Below are 12,557 nucleotides of genomic sequence, written 5' to 3'. Positions count from 1 at the left end.
GATTCTCCCACCCTTGCTCGATATGCAAAGTTGGCAGGCATCTCTTCTGCTGCCACCACCAAAGCTTCCAAGTCAGCAGACATCGAAGCTGAGCGAAGAGCCGCGTTTGCGCCTTTCCCTAACGTCGGAACTGCTTTGACAACTTACTGGCAGCAGACGGGATCTTCGACCAAGTCCAATGCTGAGATGGACCGTCTCACAGCCTTCCAGCAGCATTTTCCAGCGACAGATGTTAAGGCTTTCCGAGCTCAGCACGAGACTAGACGCCTTGACAAACACATCGAGGCCGACTGCGGTTGGACCACATCCTCCGTCAAGATACGTCTTCCACCGGCCAATGTTCCAGCTGACTGTAGTCAGGAGGACGCTGCACCCACACTCACGGTCGATAAAGTGGTTCACCGCTCTATCATCGACATCGTGACCGATGTTTACAGTAACAAGGAGATCGCTCCCACCCTCCATACGACTCCCTTCGAACTTCGCTGCAAGTCGGTGGATGGTTCGTCTTCGGAGCGTATTTATGGGGAGCTTTTCACCTCTCCCGCTCTCCTCGAGGAACATGCTGCTATCCAACATTTGCCCGACATTCCTGATGACGGATTTGAGCGCATTGTGGCGCCAATCTTACTCGGATCAGATGCAACACATCTTGCTCAGTTTGGTGATGCTTCGCTTTGGCCGTTCTACATGATGCTCGGCGCCCAATCAAAGTACACCTTAGCTCGACCGTCTGCGCATGCATGCTATCATCTTGCTTATGTTCCATCGGTACGCAGTTATAACTGTCGGTTACCATCATCTGACTATGCTAACACTTGCTTACCTCACAGCTTCCCGACGACTTCCAAGATGAATACCGCCACATTTTTGGGGACAAAGCCCGACCCGAAGTTCTTACCCACTGCAAGAGGGACTTGTTCCATGAAATATGGAACCTACTCCTTGACGAGAAGTTTATGGACGCGTACAGAAACGGAATCTTGGTGGATTGTGGCGATGGTCGACGACGTCGTATCTTTCCTCGGTTTTTCTCCTATACAGCTGATTATCCGGAGAAGTATGTCATGTTATCTGTTTCTCCCTTCGGTGCATCGCCTCTCATGAGCTGACAAAGTTGGATTTGCTGCAGGGTACTCATTGCGACGATCAAGAACCTTGGGCGATGTCCGTGTCCGTCCTGCTTTGTCGAAAAAGCCAACATCCACAAGATGGGAACAAAGCCCGATATGAAGACGCGTGAGAAGGATCTTCGTGTCGACGATGAGGACCGGCGATTTGACATAGAGACTGCACGGCGTCTCATCTTCGAGAGCGGAGTTCGCATCAACTCTGAAAGAATTGACACGGTTCTCGGCGGATCAGGAGTACCTACACGGGTATGTTCATTATCTGTGTTCAACACTACTTGTTACCTACTAACGCTCGGACCGCCATCCACACAGAATGCTTTCTCAAAGCTTGCATTGGTTAACGAATTCAACATTTTTGCTATACTCCTCGTTGACCTCCTACACGAATTTGAGGCCGGTGTTTGGAGGGCCATCTTTGCTCACCTGGTCCGTTTACTCATTGCTATCAAAGGAACTGCCTTGGACGAACTTAACGAACGGTGAGTCTCCTTGTTCATCAATGACTTAGGCCTTGCATACTTTCTCCTTCGCCTGCCGCTTACACCTTGCGTGCTGACTAAAAGTATTCAGTTATCGACGTGTCCCTACCTTTGGAGACGATACTATCAGAAAATTCAGCACAAATGCCTCGGAGATGAAAAAGCTTGCCGCTAGGGACTTCGAAGACCTTCTTCAGGTGAGAGGAATAACCTTAAATGTTACCAGTGCGGTCAATGAAGCACATGCACTAAATTCACATCCGCCTCTCTCAGTGCGCTATCCCGGTCTTTGAAGGTCTCTTTCCCAGCGAGCACAATAAGGTTATTCTTGATTTATTGTTTGATCTGAACTCGTGGCTTGCTTTCGCAAAGATGCGCCTGCACACCGACTCTACCTTAGACGACCTGGAAAATATCACTACACAGTTAGGCTCATCCGTTCGGCTGTTCAAGAAGCGGACTTGTGCCGAATGGAAGACATTTGAGCTTCCTCGAGAGGCCCGTGCACGAGCAAGACGCGAACATCGACAAGCTCAAAAGGCCGCCACTAACACAGAAAAGGACTCGTCGAATATAGTTCCAACTACCGGTGCCACCCAATCTAAACCTAAGCCTTTCAACGACTCTACATACAAGCTACACCGCCTCCCAGACTACCCTCGCACAATTCGTCACATTGGAACCTACGAACTATTTAGTGCACAGCGGGTACGAGAGTTCTCATTAGACTTTCAATTGACTTCTTCTCCTTGGACTCAAAACTCATGTATTCTCTCTTCGTTCCCCGGCATTAATAGTTCGAAGCCGCACACCGAGAACCTAAGGACTCGTACCGAAGGGGCAGCAAGAACAACTTCGTCCCACAGCTAGCCCGCCGTGAGGCACGTGTCCGATTTCTCAGACGAATGTTCGGACGACTCGTCGAAGTCTATCCACGCCTTGGGAAGCTTGGACGCAAAGCTCGGAGGAGGAAAGACGGGCAAATGAATCGCAGTCGACACTCAGACGATAACATCACAACCGATCCGCGCGCTCACCACTATATCGCTGACTCCGAACGCGACCACTTCAACCTCAAGGTCTGGCTTCATGAACATTGCAATGATCCTGCTATCAAGGTATATATATCTCACGGTTCCTTGGCTTTCTTGGAGTTTTGACTTATGCTCTTCAATCAGGACTTCTCTCCCAAACTACGCCAACACTGCCTAGCTCGCCTGCAAGGTGTCGAGTCAAGCCGCAATTTTTCGAATTCAGAACTGACTACGCTCGAAATCCGAGACAACAAAATATATCGTCACCATCGAGTTCGAGTCAACTACACAACCTACGATATTCGGAGAGCCCAAGACTCTATAAATCCTCGCACCCGTCGTGATCTCATGGTCCTCTCTGACAGTACAGACCACGGTGCCCATCCATACTGGTATGCAAGGGTCATCACCGTGTTCCACACCTACGTTCGACAGCGCAACGCACCTGGTGACGCAGGAAAGTTCACGCGTATGGACTTTATTTGGGTACGGTGGTACAGTGAGCCCCTCAGCCGGTGTGGTTGGGCAGCTAAGCGCCTACCTCGTGTTAGCTTTCTTGCGCAGGACGACCCCAACGCATTCGGATTCATTAACCCGGCTGATATCATCCGGGGTGCTCACCTGATTCCTGCATTTATTTACGGGGGTGTTGGGGAGGACCTTCTGAGCAGCCCGTCGCTTGCGCGGTTCCATGGGGGAGACTCTGAGGACGAGTGCGACGACTGGAACTCTATGTATGTTAATATGTGAGTATCTTAAGGCTTCAAGTTTTCTGTTGGATAATTACTTACATTGAATAGTTTTGTTGACAGGGACATGGTTATGAGGTACCGTGGAGGTGGTGTTGGGCATCGCAGTACCCGTGCGTGTGATGTGGTCCTCCGGCAGGATACCGTACAAGTTGACCTGGAGTCCGAAGACGAGAGTTTGTTACAAGACCAAGAAGTAGCGGACGGAGCAGGCGACGAAGAGAGCGATGACAGCGGACGTAACTTAGAGGGGGACGACGACGACGATGAGGCGATCGAAGGCGATCCTGAGAATGAGCGCAGTGTGGCTGAGGGCGGCACAGTGACGGGTGGCGCAGAGGGCGCGGTAACTACAGGGGGCGTGGAAGGAGACGATGATGAGCGCGGTATTGACAAAGAAGTAGGTGGAGCTGGGGATAGTGATCAAGAGGAGCCGCTGGAGAGAGTATACGAGGAGAACATCTACGAGGGACCGGATAGGGAGGACTCGGAGGGGAACGGCTCAGCAGATGAGGATGAGGATGTATGGGATAGAGCTGGATTTAGCGCACCTTAGGCATATGCGACCCTGTACTCATATACATGTGCATACATTTATGTCCCATTGCTTGAATGAACTTGCACGACGACGACGGGACTTGAGAGAACATATACGAGCAGTCGCGCCCGTTTCACGCCACCTGGAAGAGCTGGCACGTCCGGCAGTCCGGCTCTACGAACTCAGACGTCCCGGCCGGAGCTACCCGGGTTCTGCGTTTCTCGCGATGACCGCTCTCGTTGAACTCTCGTTACCAATGGTCCTTCATTGTAATAGCCCCTCGAGGAAACCATCAAGCACAGTAACGCCGCTGTGTATTTGTTTGGTGCGTCCTCAAAATACACAATCGCATCCGATATTATTCCCACTCAGACCAATGGCGATACGGTCTTGCCTGGCTCTGTCCAGTGTGCGACCAGATTGTGCTCTGAATCACTTTCTTGATCTGAGAGCGGGCGGCCGTGCTGTACGAAGTTGGTACCTCGTGACGTCTTACTACGGAGGAAGTCCACGGCAGAGTGGTAACCTGTGGTAACTGAGTTTCCGACGCGGGTACACCCTGACTGCATGTATAGAGCGAAGCAGTCGCTGTACGCTTTGCCGATCAATCTCTTCCTTCGTTCTTTTCTTGGAGTTCGTCTCGCAGTCGATATTTCTCATCGCCCGTAGTGAAGACTCAGAACGGATGAGCCCTCATTCTCCGAATGTGGACGTCGTCGCCAATTGTTCTTTATGCGAGAATGGACCGCCGGAGGAAGAGCAGATCCCTCATCGATAGTGCTTGAACTCACATGCACCAACGAAAATCGTTTTGCACAGCAGAGCGCTTTGCTTTGTGAGAAGCGGAAGTGGGTCTGTCAGAAAGGGGCTCAGAGCCCTCAGAACTACCCGATCGGGTCCGGTGCTTGCCAATGGTTCTGCAACGGTCATCTGCACCCGCACTTTGTTACCCCGCCTCCGCGGGCAAGACCTACCTTCGTTACCCTCTCGGGGTTTGTCATGACCTGCCCCACCATTCTTTTTCTACCACGACCCCTGCAGCACCATGGTGTGCTGGGAGTAGTGATCAGAGAAACTTGTCTCCATCTATCCATCGGTTTCGTTTCCCCAAGGCGCAGCGCGCTCCTGAGTACTCGTGAACTAGGAAGGAAGGAAGGAAGGTTTAGGCGATCCATCGCGTTCTGATGTTTGATGCTGACCACAGTCATGTTTGCGACCCACAAAGTTGTATCGATCCTGATAGATTCGAGTCAGTGGGGTGTCAGTCTCAGCGGGCGTCGTTGAGTGGACGATGAGCGCGGGCTCTATCGATGACAGCAGGTGTATAAGAAGAACTGATGATGAGCAAGGATCGGTGGAGCATGCTGAGCGAAAAGGAAAAACTGAAGGCAACTTGAGGCAGCTCTTTCACACTTTGGGGCTGCGTAAAAACGTTATCCGCTGTGCTTATATTATACGAGCGTTTTCAGAAGGTCATTCCGTCGTTTCCGGGACACATTGGGTCTCTCCAAAACGCGTCCGCGCAATATGCCTTCCACTCTTGTTGGTATGTGCTGTGCAGTGGTGAAGCCGGCAGTTTCATCGTCGTAAACGATGGGAGAGCCAAGTGATACTCGTCTTGGGAGACGCCGAAGAAATGGTATGCTTAGACCCTGCGAATCTTGGTAGATCGCCAGGACGCCCATCATCTCCATCAAGCACTCCGATTCTATCCTTGCCGATGCTGTATGCTCCCTCCCTGATGATCATGGCTGGAATTCATAGATGGAACCAATGAGCAAAGATTGCAACTTTGTCTGTCTGAAAGAGGTTCAGACCCGGCAGTTCGTAGAACGAGTTAGATTCTGTCTCCACTGAATGCTTGAGAGTGCAGTTTTCTAGGTTTGATGGAAACGCCAAGGTGTGGAACTCTTGCCAGTACGGAGTGCATCACAAGGAGTGATTCTGCTATATTTGCTTCCTCTGCATGCTGGGCGTCTGATTGGTTCTCGTGCGAAGAAAAGAGGCGACATGATATAATTCACGGGGTGAGCGGCTAACGCCACCTACACTCGCGCTGATAGCCCCAGTTGGTGTAGTAAGGGCACTCCCTTCGTCTATAGCGACAGCTACTATGACCAGCCCCGTTGAACTTACTCCAGAAGTTCTCCAAGATCTAGCGGATATGTACGTCTTTCAGCCACAATCATCAGCACCTAAGGACACAACTAACGCTTCGGTATTCATAGAGTCGCCTCGAAAGTCAGTATACTGCTCGGTCTCAATGACTTTGTTAGCTGATAGCTCTCAAAGTACTTTTTCGTAGCTGGTCTATCTATTCTGATTCTCGATCATTTGGTTACCTTCCCGGATGAGGTAGATCAGTCTGTATCATCCATGACAGGCCTAGATTAATAATCTGTCTCGTAGGTGAACACAATCTGGAAGAAGAAGAAAAGCATCCGTACGTTCTGTGTTATTTGATCGTAAGCCATTCGAGTTGACCCTCTGTTTTTATATAGCTATTTACCTGTTCATATTCGTGAGTCACTTGTCGACCTACCAGCGATGGCAGCAAAATAATGTTGTCTTTGTCAGCTTCGATACTATGCTCTTCTCGTTATGGTTGCTGTTGCATATGGTAAGCTCTTCGGACATGCTCGGCTCAGCTTTTTATTAATCCAGTTTCTCTTCGACAGGTTTCTTCTCTCCGACCATAACACCTGAACGGTGAGCTTGCAAAGCGTTGAACACAAGAACATCCACGAAATCTAATGCAATTGGACGTGGTAGGTGTAATAAATGGTCCTTTATCCTTCCTTTCGGTGTCGTCATGCCGCTCAGCGGTGTGTCGGATCTCATCCTTCTTATACGGTACGTGAATGCACAGCCATTGGTAGATCAACGACTGACTTGCTTCCCTTTGCAGAACCTACGCTCTTTTCAATCGTAATAGATTTATCTTATGCTTTCTATCTGCCTCGCTGGCCACGCAGATCTCCCTGGGATTATGGATATGGACTCTGAAAGGAAGTGGAGGTATGTAATATTGCGCTCGACTGGATAGCGAGAAACTAACCAGTAGTCTCGTGGATCTCAGCTGCGCCAGATCCTATCAACAATCCTACCTTTCATTGTGAGCTAATTCCTTCCTGTAACACGCCACGTCGCTCACTGGCTCTTTACAGTCTGTATGTTCTTGACTCCTAAGAGCGCGTGAGTCATACACTCAGGATAATAGTTCAGTGTCCTCTAATTCACGATGCAACTTACAGTGGATCACTTGCTCCACTCTACATGCTCTTCGAGCTCGCCTACGAAAGCCTCATTTTCATCCTTACAATGGGTCGAACGGTGTACCTATACAAGTTTTATCCCGTGATGAGTTCGAGCAGACGAAGCTTGATGGAATGTTTCATCAAGGGTGGCGCGATATACTACTCGTAAGTTGATCCGGCTTGACGATTGATGGTCGAACGTCGATCATATTGAGTCGTAAATTGCCACTGACTTGTCTGCACATCAGTGCCATCTTTTGCTTGAACCTCGTTTGGGCAGTTTTGATCTTGCGTGGACCCACTGGGCTTCGGGGTATGACATCCATGTACGTCGGGATGTTATTTTACAGAGATTCAGAGACCTTCTACTCACTATGACTTTCTCAATTTCGATGTCTTCCTTTGTGTAGGCCTGCCTCTGCGTAAGTGACCCTTCACGCCCATCTGGTTTGTCCAATCCAGCTCAATCCTATTCATTCCACAGCATTGGTGTCACCCTCATCTGTAGAATCACGCTCAACATTCGTACGGAGTTCATGGGCCCCACCAACGTCTTCGAACGCACACAAAACGGAATCCCACTCTCAGAGTTCAATCAGAGGCAGATCAAGATCCAAACGACGACCGTTACGGAGAACTTTGGGTCGGACACCGTGACGAACTACTTCGAAGATGATTGATGCAGGTCAGATGTATATATGGGAATCTTTGGTGGGGAAGAGCACGTCTTTATGTGCGGACATTATCTTTGAGCTACTTTTATTCCTTTCTGCATTCGACTGCCCCTCGACGATTCAGCGACGTGTCTCGTATGCCTTGTCTGTGTCAGTTGTGGCCCCATTGATGTGTGTAATGCTATGATATATGCAATCCATGTTTATTTTTACGAGTAAAGCCTACGCTAGCATGATTTTCTTGGTTTATTCGACTGACGACCAGGTGGCGATGACGCCACAAATCATCATTTCATACCGGACAATACCGGGATTTTGACCTCCGAAAATTGCAGTCTCGCTCAGACACGAAATGGTGCGCCCACTGGAGACTCTACACACTTTCTCTTGCTTCTCGAATGTCTGACTTCTCTACAAACCTCTGGGTAGTGCTTCTGCGTCACTGCTAGCTGAATATCTGGCGCAACTCCAACAGATCGACCAGGATCCAGCTGCTACAAACGACCAGAGTCATGGTCATGGCCGTCCGAGTCTCGAGCGACAACTGCGGCTGTTCCGAAGTCATGTAAACGTGCCCTCTAAACTTCTTGTGACAAGGATTCGCCTCCCGCTACATAAAAAGCTGCCTTCGTCAGGCATTTGGGCAATAATAAATAGACATATTATCTGCTTATTATCTGTCTCACGATCATCTGCATCACGTCCGCGGAAACGCCGTTTAACTCGACTTCCAAAAAAGCGTTCGCTCACACGGTATGCCGCATGTTGAGCCGTAAGTGCACATTGATCAAGCCTTATTTAAACCGTGCCACCTGGGATGTTCAGCGTCGCCTCTGGTCACCTATACATCCTGATTCGGGCCAGCTCACCACTCTCAATTGCGGCAACGAGATGTGGTCCCCGTCGGCTCGTCTGTCCAAATGGGCCCATCGAGAAGGTTGCAACATATTACGACAGTATACGCGTGGGTCCGCACCTCTGCATCTCTGGATGCCTCGCACGCGTATGGGCGGTCTTGGCCGCCTGGGTTCTCCTCGTTTACTGAGCACAGAAACGCGTAGCGCTACAGGCTCCTATTCCTCCAGCGCTTTGCTCACAGCAATCTTTGCTACGGCGGCTGTCAGTGGTATCGGCGGATTTGTGTATGCGACAGGCAACATACCGATCTTTGTAGGAGTCGGCGCAAGCAATGCCAACAGGGCAACGTCGACAATATCTCAGTACGGGAGCTCAGATGACTTCAAGATTGGGGTAGAAGAACTGCGAGCGTCTTTCGCGGACGGCATGGTATCCACCAATCCGGACGACCTTCTTTCGCATGGGATATCGGCAAATGTGTGGCACGCCGGTCAGTACGTTTCCAGCGTCGAGGAACTGAGCTTCAGTTATATCTGTTAGAACCGCGTTCTGACTCTGGAATCTTTTTCTGCTCTGTAGGACTTCCACATACAGTTGTCGTATACCCTGCCTGTACGGAAGATGTCGTCAAGGTTGTCAAGATTGCGAACAAGTATCGTATGCCAGTAATACCTTACAGTGGCGCTACTAGCATTGAAGGCCAGTTCTTGGGCGTACGTTCCTCTACTGGACCTGATACGATGACTATTGTGTCTCATGCGTAATCGAGGTAGAATGAATACGGTGGTATCTGTGTCGATGTTTCTGGTATGGATAAAATCTTGGAGATAAATGGTATGCTTCCGCCCCCCGTGATGCTCGGGAGATCTCCTATTCACCAGACTGAGGCATCACTTCCACTGACTGCTGGTATCTTTCGATAGAGGCCGATTCGGATGTCGTCTGTCAACCTGGTCTTGGCTGGATGGACCTCAATGATATTTTGAAGGATAAGGGCATCCCTTTGTTTTTCCCGGTGAGTTGGGAGCAACACGGTACACTCTACACGACAATTTTTAACCCCGACCATCTATAGCTCGACCCAGGACCTTCGGCCACACTGGGTGGTATGCTCAGCACTGGTTGTTCCGGAAGTGAGTCCTGACCCGTTTGGCCCGATCTGTTTCTGCGTCGAATTCATGTAGCATTCACTCATTCTGATCAATATAATTAGCAAACGCCGTCAGGTATGGCACAGCCAGGTCGGAATGGTTCATCAACGCGGTAGGTTTTTTCTTATGTCTTCATTGTGGTAGCGGGTTGTTGAATTATGTCTCAATGCATGCACATAGACGGTCGTTCTACCCTCTGGAGAAGTCATCAAGACTCGTCGCAGAGCTCGAAAATCGTCGGCTGGCTTCGACCTGACTAAGTTGTTCATAGGCGCTGAAGGCACCCTAGGCATAATCACGGAAGGTCAGTCTATCCTTTTCGTCCACTCGAAAACGTTGATCTTCATAGTGTTTTCGCTCTTCGCTGTCACAAAGTTACGGTGAGGCTCGCTCCCGTCTTGCCTTACAAGGTGGCCACCGTCCAGTTTCCGAATGTACGCAGTGCAACGGATGCCGTCGTTGAGGTGTTGAACAAGGGTGTCGGAATTCGTACAGCCCATCTCCTTGTCTATTTTCCACGGACAACGGACTAATAACCCCTTCTCGCTGTTTCGTTACTCGTTTCAGAGTGCATCGAGCTAGTAGACACGGAGTTCATCAAAGCCACCAACCAACTCGGACCAAACGCCGCCACGCGTCAATATCCACCTACCGAGCACATATTCTTCAAACTTCAAGGACCTTCCGCAAGCTCTATCGAAGAGACAGCGAGGATAGTAAAACAGGTAGCGGAGAAGCACGGCGGGAAGAACTGGAAATTGGCGAAGAACGACCTGGAAGGAGAGGACATGTGGTTGGACAGGAGACATGCATACCCTACGGGGTTGGCGTATGGTGGACCGGGGTCGAAGGGGTGGCCGACGGACGTATGGTGAGCTTTCTTCTGCTTGTTTGTGTTATGGGTTGCGGCAGGAAAGTCCGTGGAGTGGAGGGCCGGAGCTTGGCTCGGCATGTTCACTATTGACAAACGTCTTCACTGCAGTGTGCCCATATCAAAGCTCCCACAGTTGATCCAAGAAACACAGGACGACATCAAATGCAGTGGTCTCAAGAGCATCATAGTCGGTCATGCAGGCGACGGTAGGAACTCTCTTTCTATGTACGTTTATGAGGGCAGCAGTGAACCATGAGTTTGATCTTTTTCAGGAAATTTCCACGCTCTGATTGCCTTCAAAAACGACGAAGAACGCGAAGCAGTTCAAAAACTCGTGCATAATCTAGTACGCCGTGCGATTGCATTGGATGGTACCTGTAAGTATGCTCTCCGAATTCATGCATCTTACACTGCAATATCTACGTTCAGCACTCTCCGAAATATTCACTTACTGTTTCATCTTTCTTGGAACTGGAACTGATAATTCCTTACTCGCTGTAGGTACTGGTGAACACGGCGTTGGGATAAGCAAGAAGGAATTCTTATATGATGAACTTGGAGAGGGGACAGTCGAGCTCATGAAGACGATCAAGCGGGCGATAGATCCTTTGGGTCTATTCAACCCTGGGAAGGTCCGTCTTCGTCTTACTTTTTACTCGAAAGTCCTCCTCGCTTGTACTTACAAACTGAGCAAAAAATTTTGTTCCTCAACAGCTGTATCCCGATAAACCCAACACGAAGTCTTCGAGACATGATTGATTTAGAATCTAAGTCCATCAAGGCTCCGTACTGGTATTCAGGGAGTCATGGCGATTTCATGCTACTGTCGTCTTCGTCTTGGGCCGATGCTGTCGTTGAGACCTGCGGATTTTGAGTGTCCTCTCCCACATTGTACCTATATTCACCTATATATTATCTCTCTTCTGTCTTCCCATCCCAGCTGTTTCTCTATCCTCTACAATCAAGTTCATCTGCCCAACAAATTTAGGCCCACCCTCTATTGAATCGGCGAGCTCGCGAGGGACTTTCTGGATGTGAAAGCGAATGTTCGGACCAGGGTATTGTGTTTCTTCACTGTGCTGAGTGTGACGCGACTGAACATGCCTTTTTTTCTAGCGATGTATACTCTGCACAACGACTACACCACTACTCCGAGGATCCCATCCTGTCTGACGCTTCCTCGAATAACTCTGGGGGCTACGTGTGGCGGTGGCATACGCTGATGTGTACGAGTTTTATTTGCGTGCTGGACGAAGCCAGACGGGTGGTTCTATCAAAATTCGATCACAAAGTAAAACCTTATGGTTCGTACTCGCCGTGTCCCCCGAACGCACGGAGCTAGTTATTCACCTAAGACCAGTCGGAGGAACTTTGTGGTCTGACAGCTACCAGGGCCCATTTTACCGACTCCATTACATCGCGGATGGTGTCAGCTTATTTATGTGTTGAAACGAAAGGATTGACAGGACTGTGACGTCCGTGTGATGCTAGGATGGTGCATGGTGATGGGCCCCCTTGGTACATTTTCAAAGACATCCCGAACAGATCATGCAATTGAATCGTCACACTGAACGTGGCGATTCGGTGCGACTAACGGAATTTAAGAGGAAACATAGGGTGCAAGCGTATAGTGATTTTCTGCTTTACTTGTGGAGTGAGAGCGTTGACGTGTTTATTTCTGTGGGTAGCACTTTGACGCGCCCCTGTGGCAATCTGTTCATCTCTCACGAAGTCACGGAATCGTACGTCCAGCTCACTTGTTTAGTTTTATTTCTGTGCACTTACCAAGTCGTGGTTCACTGCGGCCTGT

General features: G+C 49.7%; 5 protein-coding genes across 5 annotated transcripts; 4 read left to right on the top strand and 1 right to left on the bottom strand.

Annotated features, from left to right (window-relative positions):
- Positions 1-186: 186 nt before the first annotated feature.
- On the top strand, positions 187-1,616 carry STEHIDRAFT_63796 (uncharacterized protein; the record flags this gene model as incomplete). The annotated part of the gene is made up of 4 exons (XM_007307723.1): positions 187-771; positions 834-1,060; positions 1,133-1,379; positions 1,446-1,616. The coding sequence occupies 4 exons, from the start codon at positions 187-189 to the stop codon at positions 1,614-1,616; spliced, it is 1,230 nt and encodes a 409-aa protein (XP_007307785.1).
- Positions 1,617-2,221: 605 nt separating this feature from the next.
- Positions 2,222-3,672, top strand: STEHIDRAFT_43375 (uncharacterized protein; the record flags this gene model as incomplete). Its single annotated transcript, XM_007307692.1, has 5 exons — positions 2,222-2,320; positions 2,410-2,519; positions 2,583-2,730; positions 2,791-3,392; positions 3,447-3,672. Coding segments are annotated over 5 exons (1,185 nt in total), but the record flags the coding sequence as incomplete, so codon positions are not given.
- A 629-nt stretch (positions 3,673-4,301) lies between these two features.
- On the bottom strand, positions 4,302-5,141 carry STEHIDRAFT_113776 (uncharacterized protein; the record flags this gene model as incomplete). The annotated part of the gene is made up of 3 exons (XM_007307818.1): positions 4,302-4,492; positions 4,725-4,863; positions 4,908-5,141. The coding sequence occupies 3 exons, from the start codon at positions 5,139-5,141 to the stop codon at positions 4,302-4,304; spliced, it is 564 nt and encodes a 187-aa protein (XP_007307880.1).
- Positions 5,142-6,046: 905 nt separating this feature from the next.
- STEHIDRAFT_160282 (uncharacterized protein) lies at positions 6,047-7,870 on the top strand (the record flags this gene model as incomplete). The annotated part of the gene is made up of 15 exons (XM_007307817.1): positions 6,047-6,099; positions 6,162-6,174; positions 6,226-6,288; positions 6,343-6,376; positions 6,435-6,454; positions 6,511-6,553; positions 6,612-6,642; positions 6,706-6,786; positions 6,842-6,951; positions 7,013-7,048; positions 7,101-7,128; positions 7,188-7,355; positions 7,439-7,516; positions 7,601-7,612; positions 7,675-7,870. The coding sequence occupies 15 exons, from the start codon at positions 6,047-6,049 to the stop codon at positions 7,868-7,870; spliced, it is 966 nt and encodes a 321-aa protein (XP_007307879.1).
- A 999-nt stretch (positions 7,871-8,869) lies between these two features.
- On the top strand, positions 8,870-11,475 carry STEHIDRAFT_64033 (uncharacterized protein; the record flags this gene model as incomplete). The annotated part of the gene is made up of 12 exons (XM_007307743.1): positions 8,870-9,212; positions 9,302-9,435; positions 9,496-9,556; positions 9,646-9,737; positions 9,798-9,855; positions 9,936-9,985; positions 10,054-10,177; positions 10,249-10,362; positions 10,441-10,744; positions 10,856-10,953; positions 11,020-11,124; positions 11,249-11,475. 12 exons carry the CDS (start codon positions 8,870-8,872, stop codon positions 11,473-11,475), a joined length of 1,710 nt encoding a protein of 569 aa, XP_007307805.1.
- Positions 11,476-12,557: the final 1,082 nt, after the last annotated feature.

Source organism: Stereum hirsutum (assembly GCF_000264905.1).
Source record: "Stereum hirsutum FP-91666 SS1 unplaced genomic scaffold STEHIscaffold_14, whole genome shotgun sequence".
Classification (NCBI taxonomy): domain Eukaryota; kingdom Fungi; phylum Basidiomycota; class Agaricomycetes; order Russulales; family Stereaceae; genus Stereum; species Stereum hirsutum.
Note: the sequence above shows the minus strand (reverse complement) of the source record. Positions and strands in the feature narration are given on the sequence as shown.